Genomic DNA, 21354 nt, shown 5'->3' with positions numbered 1-21354 from the left:
ATCTAATTTTAAGTACTAATGAAGAAAAATCTCAAAGATCTATTAGCGGGAAAAAAGAAATTAGAAACTGAAGTCTATAAAAGATGATATTTTTGTGATATATTTTAATATGTCCATATGTATAAATTTATTAACTACATATGAAAATGTCTAGAAGGATACCCATTAAATTGTTAACAGTACAGGATTAAGGTGCATCCTCCTAGAGGTCAAGGGTAGGCATTCCTTTGTATGAGTTATTTAAAAGTTTAGCAATGACATGTGTGTTTTATAAATATAAATAAGCTTAAGAAGCCCTCTTTACTTCTTTTGAGTCACATTTATCATGGCAGCTACTGGTTCTCACATCTCTTAGCTGTCTCTGCAATCCCCAGCCTGCCTTGCTATTTTTGCCTCGTTTTGAACAGTTCAGGAAGGCTCTTTTCACAAGAGTGGCCAAATGTAGAAACTTACTCTCCTTTCAACATCCTACTCCAGGATCCTGGATTCCACATATGCAGATTGACCTCCCATGATGTATGTAGTTCTCCACTAATTCTTGAAAGTGCTCCAGTTTTTATTAGGCCCCAAGCAGGCAACTGTGTCCATGACCTGGGCTTTTCTCCACTCATCTCCCTCCCTCCTCTAATCTGTGTCTCAAGAATCACATTCAATCCCTCCTGAAACTGTCCCTTGTTCATTCTATGACCCAGAGTGGGTAACCCCATTCCCTCTTTATTCAGGAGGCTTCAGTTCAGTTCAGTCGCTCAGTCGTGTCCGACTCTTTGGGACCCCATGGACTGCAGCATGCCAAGCCTTCCTGTCCATCAGCAACTCCCAGAGTTTACCCAAACTCATGTCCATTGAGTCAGTGATGCCATCCAACCATCTCATCCTCTGTCATCCCCTTCTCCTCCTGCCCTCAATCTTTCCCAGAATCAGGGTCTTTTCAAATGAGTCAGCTCTTCGCATCATGTGGCCAAAGTATTGGAGTTTCAGCTTCAACATCAGTCCTTCCAATGAACACCCAGGCCTGATCTCCTTTAGGATGGACCGGTTTGATCTCCTTACAAGCCAAGGGACTCTTGAGAGTCTTCTCCAACACCACAGTTCAAAATCATCAATTCTTCAGTGCTCAGTTTTCTTTGGCAACCCACTCTAGTGCTCCTGCCTGGAAAATCCCATGGGCAGAGGAGCCTAGTAGGCTGCAGTCCATGAGGTCGCTACGAGTCGGACACGACTGAGCAACTTCACTTTTTTCACTTTCATGCATTGGAGAAGGAAATGGCAACCCACTCCAGTGTCCTTGCCTGGAGAATCCCAGGGATGGGGGAGCCTGGTGGGCTTCTGTCTATGGGGTCGCACAGAGTCAGACACGACTGAAGTGACTTAGCAGCAGCAGCAGTTTTCTTTATAGTCCAACTCTAATATCCTTACATGACTACTGGAAAAACCATAGGTTTGACTAGACAGACCTTTTTTGGTAGTGTAATGTCTCAGTATTAATATGCTATCTGGGTTGCTTATAATTTTCCTTCCAAGGAGTAAGCGTCTTTTAATTTTATGGCTGCAGTCACCATCTGCAGTGATTTTTGGGCCCCCAAAAATAAAGTCAGCCACTGTTTCCACTGTTTCCCCATTTATTTGCCATGAAGTAATGGGACCGGATGCCATGATCTTAGATTTCTGAATGTTGAGCTTAAGCCAACATTTTCACTCTCCTCTTTCACTTTCATCAAGAGGCTGTTTAGCTCTTCACTTTCTGCCATAAGGGTGGTGTCATGTCATCTGCATATCTGAGGTTTATTGATATGCAATCTTGATTCCACCTTGTGCTTCCTCCAGCCTAGCGTTTCTCATGATGTACTCTGCATATAAGTTAAATAAGCAGGGTGACAATATACGGTCTTGACATACTCCTTTTCCTATTTGGAGCCAGTCTGTTGTTCCATGTACAGTTCTAACTGTTGTTTCCTGACCTGCATATACAGGTTTCTCAAGAGGCAGGTCAAGTGGTCTAGTATTCCCATCTCTTTCAGAATTATCCACTGTTTATTGTGATCCACACAGTCAAAGGCCTTGGCATAGTCAATAAAGCAGAAGTAGATGTTTTTCTGGAACTCTCTTGCTTTTTCGATGATCCAGCGGATGTTGGCAATTTGATCACTGGTTCCTCTGCCTTATCTAAAACCAGCTTGAACATCTGGAAGTTCAGACTTTATGTACTGATTGCTAAAGCCTGGCTTGGAGAATTTTAAGCATTACTTTACTGGCGTGTGAGATGAGTGCAATTGTGCAGTAGTTTGAGCATTCTTTGGCATTGCCTTTCTTTGGGATTGGAATGAAAACTGACCTTATCCAGTCCTGTGGCCACTGCTGAGTTTTCCAAATTTGCTGGCATATTGAGTGCAGCTCTTTCAAAGCATCATCTTTCAGGATTTGAAATAGCTCAACTGGAATGCCATCATCTCCACCAGCTTTGTTCATAGTGATGCTTTCTAAGGCCCACTTGACTTCATCACATTCCAGCATGTCTGGCTCTAGGTGAGTGATCACACCATCATGATTATCTGGGTCGTGAAGATCTTTTTTGTATAGTTCTGCTTCCCTGGTGGCTCAGAGATTAAAGCATCTACCTGCAAGGTAGGAGACCCAGGTTCAATCCCTGGATCAGGAAGATTCCCTGGAATAGGAAATGGCAACCCACTCCAGTATTCTCGCCTGGAGAATCCCATGGATGGAGGAGCCTGGTAGACTACAGTCCACAGGGTTGCAAGGAGTTGGACACGACTGAGCGACTTCACATTCTTTCTTTCTTTTCGGTGTATTCTTGACACCTCTTCTACTTCTGTTAGGATCATACAATTTCTGTCCATTTTTGAGCCCATCTTTGCATGAAATGTTCCCTTGGTATCTCTAATTTTCTTGAAGAGATCTCTAGCTTTTCCCATTCTATTGTTTTCCTCTATTTCTTTGCACTGCTCACTGAGGAAGGCTTTTCTATCTCGCCTTGCTATCCTTTGGAACTCTGCATTCAGATGGGTGTATCTTTCCTTTTCTCCTTTGCTTTTGGCTTCTTTTCTTTTCACAGCTATTTGTAAGGCCACCTAAGACAGCCATTTTGCTTTTTTGCATTTCTTTTTCTTGGAGTTGGTCTTACTCCCTGTCTCCTGTACAATGTTACAAATCTCTGTCCATAGTACTTCAGGCACTCTGTCTATCAGATCAAGTCCCTTAAATCTATTTCTCACTTCCACTATATAATCGTAAAGGATTTGATTTAGGTCATACCTGAATGGTCTAGTGGTTTTCCCTGCTTTCTTCAATTGAAGTCTGAATTTGGCAATAAGGAATTCATGATCTGAGCCACAGTCTGCTCCCGGTCTTGTTTTTGCTGACTGTATAGATCTTCTCCATCTCTGGCTGCAAAGAATATAACCAGTCTGATCTTGGTGTTGGCCATCTGGCGATGTCCATGTGTAGAGTCTTTTCTTGTGTTGTTGGAAGAAGGTGTTTGCTATGACCAGTGCATTCTCTTGGCAAAACTGTATTAGCCTTTACCCTGCTTCGTTATGTACTCCAAGGCCAAATTTGCCTGTTACTCTAGGTGTTTCTTGACTGCCTACTTTTGCATTCCAGTCCCCTATATGAAAAGGACATATTTTGTGGGTGTTAGTTCTAAAAGTTCTTGTAGGTCTTCGTAGAACCGTTCAACTTCAGCTTCTTCAGCATTACTGGTTGAGGCATAGACTTGAATTACCATGATATTGAATGATTTGTTTTGGAAACAAACAGAGATCATTCTGTCATTTTTGAGATTGCATCCAAGTACTGCATTTTGGACTCTTGTTGACGATGATGGCTACTTCATTTCTTCTAAGGGATTCTTGCCCACAATAGTAGATATAATGGTCATCTGAGCTAATTTACCTATTCCAGTCCATTTTAGTTTGCTGATTCCTAAAATGTTGATGTTCACTCTTGCCATCTCCTGTTTGACCACTTCCAATTTGCCTTGATTCATGGACCTAACATTCCAGGTTCCTATGCAATATTGCTCTAATATAGAGCAACAATGCCTTCTATATTAGAGCAGTATTGCTGGAGGCTTCGTGTCGATCAAAGTAGTGGCACCTCAATGTCCTAGTAATTGTCATATTTTTACCCACAATATACTTGAAATTTTAAAAAAGGACAGTTTCACTTAAGAAGATCCTTAGTGAAACAGCAAGATGATGAATTTTATGAAGTCTGAACTTTGGAGTATACATTTTTAAAATATTCTCTGTTGTAGTCTTTGTAGTCTCTGTAATATGCTATGTGACAAGCACCTCTGCTGCATGCACAGTGATTGTTCTAAGGGGAAGAACATGGATGATGACTATTTGAGTTATGAGCTAAACCAGCCACTCTCTTTATAACACCTAGTTTTACTCTAGAGAATGACAGATAGTCAGATTATGGTTATTCACAGGTGGACATTTGACAGATATTTTCTTATACTATTTCTATTAATGGTATTTAAATATTCATGTTGAATTAATAATGAAGCCAATCTATTTTCTTTTTTTTTTAACTTTACAATATTGTATTGGTTTTGCCATATATCAACATGAATCTGCCACAGGTATACACATGTTCCCCATCCTGAACCCTCCTCCCTGCTTCCTCCCCGTACCATCCCCCTGGGTCATCCCAGTGCACCAGCCCCAAGCATCCAGTATCGTGCATCGAACCTGGACTGGCGACTTGTTTCATATATGATATTATACATGTTTCAATGCCATTCTCCCAAATCATCCCACCCTCTCCCTGTCCCACAGAGTCCAAAAGACTGTTCTATACATCAGTGTCTCTTTTGCTGTCTCGTATACAGGGTTATTGTTACTGTCTTTCTAAATTCCATATATATGCATTAGTATACTGTATTGGTGTTTTTCTTTCTGGCTTACTTCACTCTGTATAATAGGCTCCAGTTTCATCCCCCTCATTAGAACTGATTCAAATATTCTTTTTAATGGCTGAGTAATACTCCATTGTGTATATGCACCACAGCTTTCTTAACCATTCATCTGCTGATGGACATCTAGGTTGCTTCCATCAGTCTATTTTCAATTCATGTTTCCAGGATATGAATTGATCTCAGTGTGCAACTTTGCTTCTGGAAGTTTGAGGAATAATGATTTAATTTACATAACTTACTAAATTTCTTATTTTATGTTTTAATTTTGACCTGATATAATTTATCGGCATGATGTTAAATCTCTAAATGATGCTCTAAAATAATTTTAAAATTAATTGCAGGCATTGTGATCTGAGCACACAACTTATACAAATATTTTTGCCCTGGAAGAATTATGGATATTCTCTGTGAAGTCTAAGGTATGATAATTTTCATGAATGGTTTATAAATATTTGAAGCAAGTTATATTTCCTATTCTAAGTTAAGGGCTCAAGAGTCTTAATCATGAACTTCCTCTTCTAATCATACTTTCAATTCTTCGTCTCTTTATTAATTTTCTATATGGTTTTTTATAGACTAGTAGCATTGTACTGGGCTTGCCAGGTAGAGCTAATGGTAGAGAACTTGCCTGCCAATTCAGGAGACAAGAGGAGAGACCAATTTGATCCCTGGTCAGGAAAATCCCCTGGAGGAGGGCATGGCAACCCACTCCAGTATTCTTGCCTGGAGAATCCCATGGACAGAAGAGCCTGGCAGCCTATGCTCCATGGGGTCACAAAGAGTCAGACACAACTGAAGCGACTCAGCGCAAGCTCGGCATTGAGTTGAAACTTCAGTGCTACGGTGTTTCTGTTCATGTTGCTACATAACGTTACATTCTTTACTCAGTGTTTATACCATTTGAAATTTAGCTCAAGCGTTTTTATATTTAAATATAAGTCAATGTGTTTCTTATGTATATTGAACTTCTTTCTCAAATTTAACGTCTTTATTTTTGTAATTCTCAAGTATATCAATATTGATATTAATGACAAAGATCTTGGTGACATTAACATTGCCACCTCTAATTATTTCTTGAATTGTATTTTCTTGCTGTTTTGGCCTGCCTCTGTGTTGTCCTTGTTTTGGTATTATTTAGTATTATTTGATTTTCAGGTTTTTTTTCTTCTTCAAAGTAATAGTGAAGTTTGTGCTTTAATCAGTCAACAGATTCTTTTAAGTTTCACAGACTCTATTAATATTTATTATTTTAACCTTTATGAGGTTAGGTCTCAAATGTATTGGATTTATGCTTTACCTTTAACGTAACTTTTACATGTTTTTTGACCCTTGTCATTCTCCCTTCAGTTCTCCAATGGTCATTTATTTAAAGCAAATATATAATGTTAAAGCAATTTAGAGTTTCTCTGAATCCTTGAATGAAAAACTGAACAACCAAAACTGCAAAATTTAAAGTAATTTGAGACTTCCTTGGCCATTCAGTGGTTAGGACTCAGCACTTTGACTGCTGTGGGCCTGGGTTCAATCCCCAGTCAGGGAACTAAGGTCTCATAAGCCATGTGGCACAGCCAAAATAATAATAAACTTTTTAAAGCAACTTCCACTGATGTAACTATTCACTTCTAGTTCTTACTAGGACTGTTGCTTTAATCAACACAGTAAATGTTCACAAGAGATTTGATAGGAATAGAAATGCATGTGAAGCGATGTTCAAGTGTAAACAAAGGGGAATGTCTAAAAGTTAAATGAAAATAAATTGTTTATTTAAGAAAATAAAAATACATTAATTTTTAATGCACTGAGAATGATGGAAAGTTGGATGCAGTTTGCAAACGAGTGCCATGTATTCCAAATGTGATGATTGCAAATTTTTTGGAGTCCTGTGGTCAATAAGGCCCTAATCAACTTGAATGAAACAATTCTCACTTTAAGGTGAAGCATATGAGAATATAGCAATGAGTTTCATATTCTTATCTAGCTTGTCAACTTGCTCTGAAGACAGTTCTCACCCTGGGAGTCAAAATCTTTTTGAATGATAATGATACTATTGCTGTCATTAGACATCATGTCTCCTGACCTGTTCTTCACGACTTCTATCGAGACTGCATCCAAGTACATGTACAACTAAGGAAACAATGGAGAAATCTATTTGAGTGTCACATAGACGCTTCCACTTTGTTGGCTACCCTAGAAGCTTTAACCAAGAAAGCAGGTGACTCAAGTTAGGCCTGAGGGGACAGAGTTTAAGCGGCAGGGGTTACTTCATCACACCAGATTCTCCATGTGTTCCTGGAAGTCCTTCATGGCCTTGCTTCAGGGATCTGTTACCTAGTGATGGACTGGAGCAAGGACCAAGCTAAAGTACTGAGAGAATGAAGATCTGAGGCAACCTTCCTTCTCTGTGTTCCAGGTCCTCAGCTTTGGAGTCTTTCTTGACTAGTGAGTGATGCAGTCAAAACAAATGATGCATGAACTGGAGTTAGGCTGCCATCTATGGGCTGTAGTCAAATACTGGCTTAGAGACTGGCTATCTTGGTCTCCTCTGAACACCACCTGGGAAGAAGGCAGGAAATTGGAAATCAAAGAACATTTTGCTGTTCTGCCAATTTAAACACAAAGTAACAAATACAGAAGTGAAGAGAAAACAAATTCTCATTCATAGGTAGCGATTCTAGTCATGAGAAATGTATGTTCTTAGATCCACATATTCACCTTTGTTTTCAATAATGGAAAAAAATGGATTGTTCATTATTGCATACATTTGCCATTTTTCTCTATTTTTATATCCTTAGCCATGGACATTTTAATGACTATCATTTTTTCCAATTTATCAATTTCATACATTAAACCTATCCATTTTTTTACTTCCATAAAGTGAATTAATTAATTTTCTGTTGTTTTATTATTTTTCTTGATGAAACACACTTGACTCTGATATATTTGTTCATGATGAGCTACAAATGGTGTATAATTAAAAAAAGAAGGTAAAGTACTCTTCTTATGTTCTTGATAGTATTTCATATCTAACATGGTTTCCAAGTGGGATTATAAACTTTTTAAGTTTTATTACACAAATAAGACACAGATTCATTTTTATTGTTATAGTTTAAGTAAATGTATAAACATTCCAGCATTGGGATGTCTTATGAACTCCAAGAGGTGAATTGTTTTCTTATGTGAAACATAATAACATATAAAACCACACACAAACTTTCCTTTTTTGTTTCTTCAGTTTTATAGCTTTCAGCATGGTTGTTGTTTAGTCCATAAGTCATTTCTGTCCTTTTATGACCCCATGGACAGTAGGCCCCCAGGCTCCTCTGCCCAATGGAATTCTCCAGACAAGAATACTGGAGTGAGTTGTCAATTCCTTATAGAGGGCATCTTCCCAACCTACGGATGGAACCCGCATCTCTTGTCTCCTGCAGTGGCAGGCAGATTCTTTACCACTAGTGCCATCTCATCTGTTAAATTGAAAGCTCACAGAGAGTTTAATTAATTTTAACTTAGAAAAGCATCAGGATTTAACATGGAAATGTAGTCACAAATTCTATTTAAATGTTCTAATTGTTGAAATATTTCTTTTGCTTTTACAATGTTTCATTCAGCGTTATCACAATTTAGATTGTATGCATGGAAAGCAAAGCAGAGAGAAGGATTTTTTGGAATGAATATACCAATCTCAATAAATAAATTTTCCATTATAACATTAATTTCAAATATTCAAATTTTTAAAATCTTCATCCATCATGTAAAATAGATTCTCTATAACATCTATTGTTTCCCTGGTTGAAAGTAACCACCTTTTTAGAGAACTAATTTGAGGCATGGCTAAACCAGACCCCCCCAAATAAATATATATATACACATGTATCAACATTCCAAAAATGAAGATCATGGCATCCAGTCCCATTACTTCATGGAAAATAGATGGGGAAAAAGTAGAAACAGTGTGAGATTTCATTTTCTTGGGGTCCGAAATTACTATGGATAGTGACTGCAGCCACTAAATTAAAAGATTCTTTCTCCCTGGAAGAAAATTTATGACAAACCTAGACAGTGTGTTAAAAAACAAAGATATCATGTTGCTGATAAAGGTCCATGTAGTCAAAGCTATGGTTATTCCAGTAGTCGTGTATGGATGTGAGACCATAAAGAAGCACCATAAAGAAGGCTGAGTGCTGAAGAATTGATTCTTTCTAACTGTGGTGCTGGAGAACACTCTTTGAGAGTCCCTTGGCCAGCAATGAGATCAAACCAGTCAATCCTAAAGGAAATCAACCCTGAATATGCCTTGAAAGGACAGGTGCTGAAGCTGAAGCTCTCATACTTTGCCCACCTGCTGAGAAGAAACCAACCCATTGAAAATGACCCTGATGCTGGGAAAGATTGAGGGTAGGAGGAGGAGGGGTCAACAGAGGATGAGATGGTTGGATGGCATCACTGACTCAATGGACATGAGTTTGTGTAAACTCCAGGATTTGGTGATGGACAGGGAAGCCTGGCATGCTGCAGTCCATGGGGTCGCAAAGAGTCGGATACGACTGAGCAGAGCGACTGAACTGAACCGAACTGAAGCCAGTATTCGACTACAGTCCATAGATGGAAGTGTAACTCCAGTTCATGTTAATTGGCGTAAAGAAGGCTTACTTTGTAAGACTCTCAAATGTAAGGTGATGTACATTGTCCCCGAATTGAAAAAAAAGAGAGGAAAAAACCCCCACATCATATAGAGGGGCCCTCTGGCATGAGCTATCTGGTACATTTAAAGAAGTGAACAAGACAAGCTTCAGAGAAGGAAAGATAAGTTTCTATTATGAAAATCCTGTTTATTCTTTACCTCTATAGCACCTAGAATTAACTGAGAAAGATCTTTAAGAACAGAGGATCCTGAAAACTTGTCCATGAGAAAGGAACTCTGAACGTTGAGTATAGAAAATAACAGCCCCTCAGACATCAAGAGATCTTTTCAATGATGATAAAAAGATCTTTATACAAGAAAAGACATTCTTTTCTGCTGTCCACACCTGTTTCTGGAAAATCATGATTTTCATTTCAGACATTTTTCAATGCCTGAAGAATTATATGAGTACAATTGCTCTGGAGCAAGAAGCAAAAAATAATGTAATACATTAGCGAGAGTTACAAATATAAACATCTTTATTTGTGGAGGTTTCTTGAGGATTCTTATATGAGGGAAAGGCACTTTTAATTTCCACTGTGAGAGCCTCTCAGGGAAAATGGCTGTATTCCTGTTCCCTGAGGTAGAGATGGATGCCATGGAAATACTCCTGGGCAGGGAATCCCAAATGAGAACAGCACAGATTGTTTTCTTCCATCTGCTCCAATTGTTTCATGCTCTGATCCAGGCTGGAGAGGAGTTTATCCAGCAGAGAGTTGTTCCAAGTAGCACGGCTGTCCTCCGTGGTGAAGAGTTGGAAGCTCTGCAGGAGCATCAGATAGTGGTTGCTGGGGCCCTGAGTCATCTGCATTGGAGTGATCTTCTCTCTTTTTCAAGGAAGTCTGAAGTGGCTCTGTCCTTTAGGCGCGACTGAGAGCGGATCCTTTGCATCTGTTTCAAGTGTTTGAAGATTTCCTTGTTTTTCTGGCAGTGGATCCCAGGCACGTTCCAGCGAAGAGAGCAAATAGGGATGCTGCGGAGCATCACCCCTTCCACCAGCAAGTGGATGTGGGCCATAGAGAATGTCAGTGATTCTGTAGACGGCCGGGAGGGGGCGCGCGAGCACCGCGAAACAATGAGCAAAGAGCGCTGAGATGGAACCGCAGACCTCCTGCTTATCCGGGCGACAGCGAGAGCGCGCACGCTGTGGTTCGATCGCTTCTGCTTTCGAATCGCAGTCTTGGGGGAGTTGGCTGTTGACTCACATGCGCTGGAGAGATAGGACGCAAAGTTTCCACAGAGCTTTTTATAGGAGCACTGATTCAAGGGTGCGCATATCATTAGCCCTTTTATGGAAAAGGGCTGGTTTTCCGCTGTCCTGAGTAGGGAGCCAGAATATTGCATTTTAGGAAAGACCGCCTGAGTAGTGGGCTTTCTTTCCAAATGTCAAACAACCAAGCCCATGTTTGAGGAAAAGAACCCCCAAGGCGGGGCTTCTAAGCGAGATGAGGCTGATTTTACAGATTGGCGCTCACTTCCGGCGCGAGGGAACCCACAGCTCAGATAAAGGGACCGGGCAGCGATGATGGGATTATTGGCGACGCGAGGATGGACAGCGCTGTGCCCAAAGTGAAACTAGAAGGCATGAAACGATTGGTTACCGGACTCTGTGGGGGCGTTGCTGACAAAGTGAAACAAGGTAACTGCGATGAGACTATTGGCTGTACCACCATGATGGGAGGTGGGGAGCGGCGGGCGTTGCGGACACGCTGGAATCCCGCGGGCTAGGAAACTATTCGCTGTGGAGCGGTGGGAGGACGTTGTGCACAAAGTGAAACACAGCGGCAGCGATGACAGTTTTGGTTCTGTGGCGATGGTGGGGGCGGGGGGCGTTGCGCACGAGGAGCGCGGCGGCTAAGAGATTATTCTCTGTGGGAACCTGCTGGGGCGTTGCTCACACGGTCGAATCCCGCGGTGGCTAGGAGACGATTTGCAGTGAGTCGATGGGAGAGTGTTCTGCACAAGTTGGAGCATAGTGGAACACAGTGTCCGTGATGAGACTATTGACTTTACCACGATGTGGGGATAGGGTGGGGAGGTGAGGGGCGTTGCGAACACGGTGGAATCCCGCGATGGCTCAGAGACTATTCGCTGTGGAACTATGGGAGGGCGTTGGGTACAAAGTGGAACACAGTGGCCGCGATGACACTATCTGCTATGGGGCGATGGGAGGGCTAACCCTCAAGATTACTTTTCACTAATTTTTAATTGAGGGATTACCATATCTGACAGTTTTTAATGACCCCGTGACCGTCTTAAGTAATTTTTAACTCATGTTCCTGAAACCTCTTTCCCAGGACTACATTGTTAGAAATGAGGGTTGAAGTGTACAAGAAACTAAGGACATTTAGAAGGTCAGAATTTTTCATTTTCTGTAGTTAAGAATTTTATAAACTGAATGGAATTTGCCCAAAATTTATTGGCATCAAGAAGGCTTACTTTGTAAGACTCTCAAATGTAAGGTGGTGTACATTTTCCCCCAGTTGAAAAAAAGACAAAAGAACCCCACATCATATAGTGGGGCCCTACAGCATGAGCTGTCTGATACATTTAAAGAAGTGAAGGAGACAAGAGCAGGTAAACTGTACGGATCCATGGAGAATATGCCTGTAACTTGGACATTCTACATGTCTTCTATTTTAAATTCCTCAAAGGCAGGGGCTGGAAACTACTATTCTGCAGGCTTGTTTTGCAATACATGTCTCCAGGGTGCTCACCAATTTTTAATATATGTTGTCACATCAATCAAGTTGACATTAAAACTGCCACATTGACTTTTGTTTCATAAATAATTTATTTCCCATATAAAAGTTTAAATAAATAAATAAATAATGCATAAATCAATTTTAAAATAGCTTAGTCTTTAACTGTCCATTGAAATCCAGTGCATTGCTTTGTTAGTTACTTCAAGAGCCTCTGCTGGCTGAAGAGTCTCACCTCAAAGTCACATTGTCCCTTCCCAGAGCCACAGGTGGGAGATGTTCAGTCACGGAGATAACCTGTTAGTCTCGTCAGGAAAGAAAAGTTCCTGAGTATTTGCACTCGCACGACTGTCCAGGCACACCTGTTGTACTCCTTGAACTTCAGGTACTGCACGAGGTTGAAGTAATATTTCCTCAGGTGAAGAACGGTCGTGTCTCCCATAGTGGAGTTTTGCTTCTGCATTATTTCCTTCTGGATTGGCTCCAGACGATTCATCTGCCCATAGAGTTCCTCAAGGAGGTCCTCAATGATGGTCTCAGACCAGCCAGTGCTGGAGAAGTCTCTGGTGAGAATGCCGAAGATCTGCTGGAGCATCTCATACATGACCAATATGGCATCTTCCTTCCGGAACTGCTGTGCTTGCTTCATCTCCTCAGGCATCTGGAAGTCCATCCTGAACTCGAGGCAATGTTGAGGAGTTGAAGGTAACTGCCACAGGAGTTTCTGACATACCACAGCACTCCGCCTTTGTTGGAATCGAAGCAAGCTGTAGCTCCTGGAAAGAGCTGTGGTGGAGAAACACAGCAGGAGAACCATCGGGAGGAGGCACCGGTGGGTCATGGTGAAATCAGGCACAGGGCTACCTGTTCTGCTAGTAGATGCTGACGCTGAGTCTTCAAGGGTTTGCAGAGTGAATGGCCTTCCTCCTTGAGTGTGGGCTACTTATACAGGATGGCCCTCCATTCTTTCTATTTGAGAGGAATTTCCCACTTTCCAGTTTCCTTTTTAGTTCTCCTGTGTTGTTTAAATGATTAGTTACCTCTAAAACTCTTTTTCTTTTTAGCTCCTTGCTTTTTTATTTTATATGTATTAGGGGAAAAGATATACAGTCTGGGAGAATTTCTAATGTTTTTGTAAATTTTCAGTGAATTGTTAAATGCTAAAAATAAAAATGCCTAATCAATTTGAACTGAATTATTACAGGGTTCTTTCACCAGGAAAAGATCTTTCTTGCTCTTTTTTCATATTCTTAGATTTTGTGAAAGGGTCTTTATTTCTAAGAGTTTAACAATTGTAGAAAATAATTTTTGTATTTTTTTATAAGGTAAGTTTGCGTGAGTTTTTTTTAGGCCTTAACCATAAGCAGCAAGATATTGCATATCTTTATCAACTTTAATTTATTGCTTTATTTGGCAATCTCAAATTATCCAGAATATACCAAAGTAAAGATTAACTCTTATCTCTGTGCAGGCAAATGAATGCTACACAGGCCACACATAAAAGTTTATGATTTCTCTTGTAGGATGCCTTTTAACCATAACTGAGGGCCAATGTATATTTATTTTGTACATACTTTGAATAATCTAAATATCTGATTTTGCATATTAAGGTAAGGATGCAACAAGTAGGAAAATTTTTTCCTCTTCATTTTGTTCCTTTAGAACTGTTTATACATGAAATTTTCCCCATAATGAAAGAATATTTGTGAGATAGGATTCTTAGGTATTTTCATAATCTAGTTTCAAAGAATTTTTTAAATGTTACTAAATTTTTACCCCTTCTTTCCTCACATTAAAATTTTTTCTATAAGGAATATATTTTTTTGGTATCATTAGAAAATAAAAAGCACCTAGTTATATTCAAAAGCAGGGCATAAAATTGTAGATACAATGCCACTATGTAAAAGTATATAGGAAAAAATATAAACTAAAGGAAATATACTAACATTTTAATAGCAATTATATTTAATTTGTGCAACTAAACATTATTTGTTCTTTCTGTGATTTTCTGATATGCTACCAGAGAATGTATTCAGCACTGCTCAGAAGAAATATTATGGGAGCCATACAGGCAATTTAAGTTTTTCTAGTAGCCATGTCAAAAGATTAAAAAGAAACAAGTGAAGTTAATTTTAATAGTGTGTTTTATTGAACACAAAATATCCAAATGTTATCATTCCAACATATACCAATATAAATTAATAATGAGATAGTTACATTCCTCTCTTTCATAGTTCCTTCAAAATACGGTGCATACTTTTGCAGTCATAGTACAGCTAAGATTGGGCTAGTCAGGTGCTCACTTGGCCTCCTGTGGTGACGGCTCATGGTGGCGAGCACAGCTCAAGGTGGAGAGAGCAGCTTACACAGAGCCAGGAGAGTTGCTGAGTTTGCAGGGACCACGTAGAAGGAGCTTCAAATTGTGGACAAGTTATGAGCGAAGAACCAAGGGGATCAATGGTGGGAAAATCAGCTCAAGATATATTTGGGATGCTTTTGAAGGCCAGAGTGTGGCTTTGTATTTCATTCGAGAAGTCTTCAGGCAGAGAGGGCACTAAGTTGTGCCCTGAACAGAAGAATGGGCCCAAATGTTATTGGGAACTGAAGCAGGGAGAAGTCCTGCCCAGGCGCTCTCATGGCTGTAGAGACTGGAAAGAAAGACCAGAGTGAGGAACCGGAAGAAGGGGATGGGTGCAGAATTGCAAACAAGAACTCCTTCTGCTTTCTTCCCTTTGTCCTCCTCCCACTTCCTGCTATTGTGTTCATGAGGTGCTTCCTAATAGGTCTCTTTCAATTGCATTCACAGACTTTATGTTGGTATAATTAATTTTGGCTATGAAAATCCTTGTTTGCATCTTTTGGTGCATGTTTGTGTAGCCTTCTGTTGGATATATGCCTAGGATGAAGTAATTGGCTCATAGAATGTGCATATGTTCAGATTTAGTAGATAATGACAAACGTATTTTTCAAAGTTTACACCAATGTATATTCTCACTATCAAAAGTATGGGATATCAGTTGCATTACTTTCTTTTCAACACTTGGTATTGCCAGTCTTCTTAATTTTAGCCATTCTAGTGAATTGTAGTGATATCTTATTAGAGTTTTAATTCATATTGCTAGTTATTAATAAGGTTCAGCACATTTTCATATGCTTATTGACAATTTAGATATTTTCTTTGTGAGAGGTCTGTTCAAATTCCTTGCTGACTGCCTCAGATAATTTTTTTTCCATCTAAAGATGATGTAAGTGTGTACATACAAAATACAAAAGGACATATAAACTATTGAAATTTTAAAATAAATTTAACAAGGTCACTGAAAAAAAGATCAATATTAAAATCAATCACATCTTTTGACATTAGTAATAAAAATTGGAAATTGACATTTCAAAATAATACCACTGATAAGAACATAAAAAGTCTACTACTGAGAAATTGTCACAGCCTTGAGGTGCCTAAGGAAACATGGAAATGAAAGGTAATGTGCCATTCTAAATGGCATCCCGGGACAGAAAAACAACTTTGGGTAAAAACTAAGGAGATCTGGGAATTCTCTTGAGTTTCACTGATTGGGACTCCATGCTTTCACTGCAGGATCCTGCTTGGATCCCTGGTTGGGGAACTATTTAATAAGATGTCACAAGTCTCGCAGCCTTAAATAAATAAAAATGAAATTCCTGCAACCAGCGGGGCTGGGTGGATGGGTACAGGAATAAGGAGATTTGAATAAAGTGTAGATTTAAGTTTTTTTTAAAAAATAGCTTTGACAGGACAATTTGTCTTTACCTTTGACCTCTAAGTACAAGTCTATAATTGCATTTTTGACTCAGATGGCCAGAAAAAATAACAATTTCTTTCTCTAACATTGAGACAGTATGTTTTAAATCTTGATCATTAATGAGGTTAAGCAACTTCTCTCTTGTAAGTGAGCAAGGGACATGTAAGCACGTGATGAGGTAGTAAGCCTCAGTGAGAAGGGAAATCAGAGTGTGCAATAGGAGACTGTCAAGGCCACCTCCTCCTGAGAGACACGGTCTTTTAGTGAACAAACATTTACTTAGCAAACATGTCCTAACCACGTCATAAAGTAAAACAAATATTGCCATTTTCTTGAACTATTTTAAAACTATCTCTCAATAAATTTTTGCTGCTGGCTGGATTATGTGTCTTGCACATTCTTTCTGAGGTTCATTCCAATATATTTATGCTTTCTTATTGTTGCAAGTATGAATGAAATTTTTTCATGACATTTGCTAATTTTTAATGAACTAAGTTTTCCTTGCATTTTCATATATACATGCTTATGACAATAACTAATTTTGTTATTTTTCTCTGATCAGCTTTACAAACACTATATAAAAGTTTGGTTGATTTTTCAAGTTTTTAGATAAATACATTGCCTGCAAATAAAAAATTAAGGTCTGAAAATAGCAAGTGTGATGACCATATGGAGCAACTAATGTTTGTTGTGTATATTTGTACAACTACTTTCAAAAACATTATCTAGCAAAGCTGAAAATATGCATAGCCTGTGGTCTATGACCCAGTCATATGTGGATGTAAGAGCTGGACCATATTGAAGGCTGAACACTGACGAATTGATGCTTTTGAACTGTGGTGTTGGAGAAGACTCTTGAGAGTCCCTTGAACTGCAGGGAGATTAAACCAGTCAATCCTAAAGGAAATCAATCCTGAACTTCATTAGAAGGACTGATGCTGAAACTGAAACTGCAATCCTTTAATGAGCTGACTCATTAGAAAAGACCCTGATGCTGGGAAAGACTGAAGGCAGGAGAGTGGGACGACAGAGGACACGATGGTTGGATGACATCTCTGATTCAATGGATATGAGTTTGAGCAAGCTCTGGGAGATGGTGAAGGACTGGGAAGTCTTGTTGCAGTCCACTGGGGTCACAAAGAATCAGACATGACTGAGCGACTGAACAACAACATGACCCAGTAAGTCCACTCTTAGCAATTACCCTGGGAAAGAATCATGTAAATGTGAATCAGTATAGAAGTAAAGAATATTCAGATCAGCAATATTCATAAGAGTCCCAAACTAGAAACAGCCCAAATACCCATTAAAATTGCATAAATACTTTATCTATCCTGATAATAGGGTTATCACCTCAGAAGAAAATGTATACTATTATATAAATTTAAAAATAGGCCAGAGTAGACTGGAGACATTTTGCTTGGTGACAAAGAGAGTTCCTGTAAACTTCAGGACCACGATGGAAAGTCCGTCTCCAGCTTGAGAGAAGAGTGTGTTTTCCCACCTTCCAGCTGTGGCCTCGCTCTCGCCCTCTCTCAGCACCTGAGGCTGACTCTGCCGAGGCTGGGGTTGCCCTGTGCTCACAGCCAGGGGGCCCAGACCCCCTCCTCAGGCCTCCCCTCTGGTGTGAAGAGGGACAATATGCAGAGAGATCTAAGTGCCTCTGGTTGCAGCCTCTTCTGTCTTCCCTTTACTCACACTAAGGACATCATTCACAAGCCATGGACAATAATCATTGCCGTGTTTCTCCTGCTCACTTCAGATGCAGCTGGGACTCAGTATTTTGGTCAGGGCCTTGGCTAACTCTCCTAACTCCTCCAGAATGTACCCAACCAGAGGATCCTACACTCTTCACCCCTGTCACTCTCAGAATTCTCCCATCAGAGGGTCGATGGCCCAGGAACAGGCAGGAGCAGCCCAGGCCTTGTTTTCACTGTTTGCTGCCAGGACCCACTGCTGCTGGACACTCAGACTGGCCCTTTCAGAACATGCCCGTCTGCATCAAGCCTGTATTTACTTTTCCCTTCAGATCCCAGGTTGTTCTCTGAGCTGGACTCTGAATTCTCAGAATAACTGTCAGGGCTGCATTGAGTCGGGCCAACCTAAGGTTGAGAAGAGGGTTAAAAGGACAACACATTGGCTGCAGCTGCTGAACAAGCCTCCGGGGCCCCCTGCCCCACCCTGCTGACATGAGGGCAGGTCGCACTGTGTAGGTTCTGGGTGAGTTTTCCTGTCTCTGAGGCAGTTTCTGAATCTTTAAAGTGAAACAGCCCAAAGCAAAGCCGTCTACATACTCAAATCCGACAAGTGACTTGAATTTTGTTACATCATCAGAGATTGCGTAATGAACCCCAGAAGGCAAAAATAGCAACGAAGTTGATGCAACAAGTGAAAAGGAAACTAAATGCAAGCTGCCAAAAGGAATTTCAGGATCCAGCCTGGGAATCCCCTCTGGCCTGGCCTCCTGCCTGAGTTGAGTGCACAGAACAGAGGATCGTCCTGACTGCCTGCCAGACGCCTGTGTCTTCCTGGCTGAAACTCTGAGCTCCTAAAGTCCAGGGAAAACAAAGAATCCAGTGAGGGTGGGGGTGTGTCTTGTAGACAGCTGGGCTCTGTGCCACGTAGGAATGTTTCCTGTTTCCGTCTAGAACTCTGAGTAATTGTTGCAATAGGCTTGGCAATGTCATCCCTGCTGCTGCTAAGTTGCTTCAGTTGTGTCCGACTCTGTGCGACCCCATGGACGGCAGCCCACCAGGCTCCCCCGTCCCTGGGATTCTCCAAGCAAGAACACAGGAGTGGGTTGCCATTTCCTTCTCCAATGCATGAAAGTGGAAAGTGAAAGTGAACTCGCTCAGTCGTGTCTGACTCTTCATGACCCCATGGACTGCAGCCTACCAGGCTCCTCCGTCCATGGGATTTTCCAGGCAAGAGTACTGGAGTGGGGTGCCATCGCCTTCTCCAAATGTCATCCCAGTGAATGGCTATTTCTCCTCTTGCTGTGCAGTGGGTGAGCTGCAGGAATCTGTCTCTGAACAGCTCTCTGGGAACTGCCTCATCTTCCTGACCACAGACCCAGAACGTGAGGAAATAATCTGCTAAACAGATTCAAATAGAAGACTTAACGTAAGGAGCACTTGGGAAGTGTCTGGTACCATTCTGAGCATGTGCTATAAATTAAGGCAATTAATCTTGCCACACTTTCAAGGTAAGCTTTTATGATTATCTTAGTTTTGCAGTTAAGACATAATGCAGCAATTTATAACTAGGCAATCCTTTTTTATGTACTAATGAAGAAATATCTCAAACATCTATTTGCAAGGAAATATAAATAAATGAGAAACTGAAGTATATGAAAAATGGATATTTATGTGATATACATTAATATGTCCCTATGTATAGACTTATTAACTACATATGAAAATGTCTAGAAGGATACCCATTAAATTGTTAACAGTATAGGATTAGGGTGTGTCCTCCTAGAGGTCAAGGGTAGGCATTCCTTTGTATGAGTTATTTAAAAGTTTAGCAATGACAAGTGTGTTTAATATATATAAATAAGTTTAAGAAACCCTCTTTACTTCTTTAGAGTCACATTTATCATGGCAGCTACTGATTCTCACATCTCTTTGCTGTCTCTGCAATCCCCAGCCCGCCTTGTTCTTCTTGCCTCCATTTGAACAGTTTAGGAAGACTCTTTTCTCAGGATTGGCCAAGTGTAGAAAACTTGCTCTCCCTTCCTCATCCTACTCCAGGATCCTAGATCCCATATATGCGATTGACCTCCCACGATGTATGTGGTTCTCCACTAATCCTTGAAGGCACTCCAGTTCTTACAGGCCCCAAGCAGGCAACTGTGTGCATGATCTGGGCTTTTCTTCACTTATCTCCCTCCCACCTCTAATCTATGTCTCAAGAATCACATTCAATCCCTCCTCAAATTGTCCCTTGTTCCTTCTATGACCCAGGGTGGGTAACACCGTTCCCTCTTTACTCAGGTGACTTCAGTATAGGTTTATCTTGTAGGATCAGGCTTTGGGTTAGATTTTGTTCAAAGGTGTGTGCAAGCCAGCTTGCTTTTTTAAAATTACTTTTCTTTCCACTACTTAAATACAAATAGTAGTCTTCTACAAAATATAATACAAAACAACTATCTTATGAATAATAAATATTTAAATGCTATGAACAGCCTAAATATTTCTGATAATTTTAATAAATAAATAAATATTATAGGTTTTTAAGATATGGAAAAATGGATTCTTAAATCTGTTTTAAACAGTTATGGTAACAAAACATTTAACATACATTTATATAATCCCATATATTAGCTATTACTTATATGTCATCTGACACAAAACTAGAGTTAAAGGTTGCACTTTGAGTCTTAGAAAATAGCCATTTAGTTGACCAGATGAACTGTTTTCACATTCAATGTCTTTTTAATTTCCTGAGTTTTCCGATGAGCTTGTTGGCAAAGACCAAGCACCTTCTGATTTCCACGCTGACAACCTCCCAGGCACAGTGGCTGTATTCTTTCTCTTTGAGATACACACTGATTCGCTGGAAGTAACTCTTCACAGCCAATCTGGAGTTCTCACTCCCTAGAGGTAACTGTTCCGGTGTCCTTCCCTCCCTCAGACACATGTCCAGGTCCTCCAGCTGCTGATCAAGTCCCACGAGGAATCTGTCCAGGAGACTCTCGTCCAGACCTGCAGAAGAGCCCATGGTGCTGAAGAGCTGGAAGGTCTGCTGGAGCAACTCCTGCACAACAGCTATGGCTTCTGTCTTCTCAAGCCTGGTCCCATGCACCAGGGTCTGAGGCTATCTGAAGTCAGTCCTGTCCCTCAGACAGGACACAATGGGCACTCTCTCCATCTGACTCCAATGTGTGAAGCTTTCCAGATTGCCGTGACTCACAGGCAGCTCATAGCCCAGGGAGCACGTGGGGCTGGAGCAGAGCATCACCAGGGCCAGCAGCACAGAGACGGGGAGGGCCATTGGGACGCTGGGGGCTCACAGGACTGCCTGCAGGGGAGGTGTAGGCAAGTTCTGAGGGCTTGGGGTGATGGGTGGTCTTAAAGAGTGAGTAGAGAAACTTTCACTTTCTGGGTTTTTCCACAGTTTGCCCTTTCCTTTCTTTTTCCACTCTTTGTAATGAAATCAATAAAAGTGATAATTTGTGCCATGAGTGCCTAGGTGGGGGACATCAAATCATGCGTGCCACTGTGGTTCATAGCTATACAGCTGTATAGC

The 21354-nt window shown here is 40.6% G+C and overlaps 1 protein-coding gene and 1 long non-coding RNA gene across 2 annotated transcripts; one reads left to right on the top strand and one right to left on the bottom strand.

Moving 5' to 3' along the window:
* The first annotated feature begins 10103 nt into the window (after nt 1–10103).
* Nucleotides 10104–21271, top strand: LOC129651544 (uncharacterized). Its single transcript, XR_008714184.1, has 3 exons — nt 10104–11262; nt 19109–19309; nt 20740–21271. It is a non-coding gene; the product is annotated as an uncharacterized LOC129651544 (long non-coding RNA).
* Nucleotides 11954–13487, bottom strand: LOC129651543 (interferon beta-2). The gene has a single exon (XM_055580231.1). It carries the CDS (start codon nt 13164–13166, stop codon nt 12606–12608), a length of 561 nt encoding a protein of 186 aa, XP_055436206.1. The 5' UTR covers nt 13167–13487; the 3' UTR covers nt 11954–12605.
* Nucleotides 21272–21354: the final 83 nt, after the last annotated feature.

The sequence above is a fragment of the Bubalus kerabau genome, chromosome 4, assembly GCF_029407905.1.
Source record: "Bubalus kerabau isolate K-KA32 ecotype Philippines breed swamp buffalo chromosome 4, PCC_UOA_SB_1v2, whole genome shotgun sequence".
Taxonomy (NCBI): Eukaryota; Metazoa; Chordata; class Mammalia; order Artiodactyla; family Bovidae; genus Bubalus; species Bubalus kerabau.
Note: the sequence above shows the minus strand (reverse complement) of the source record. Positions and strands in the feature narration are given on the sequence as shown.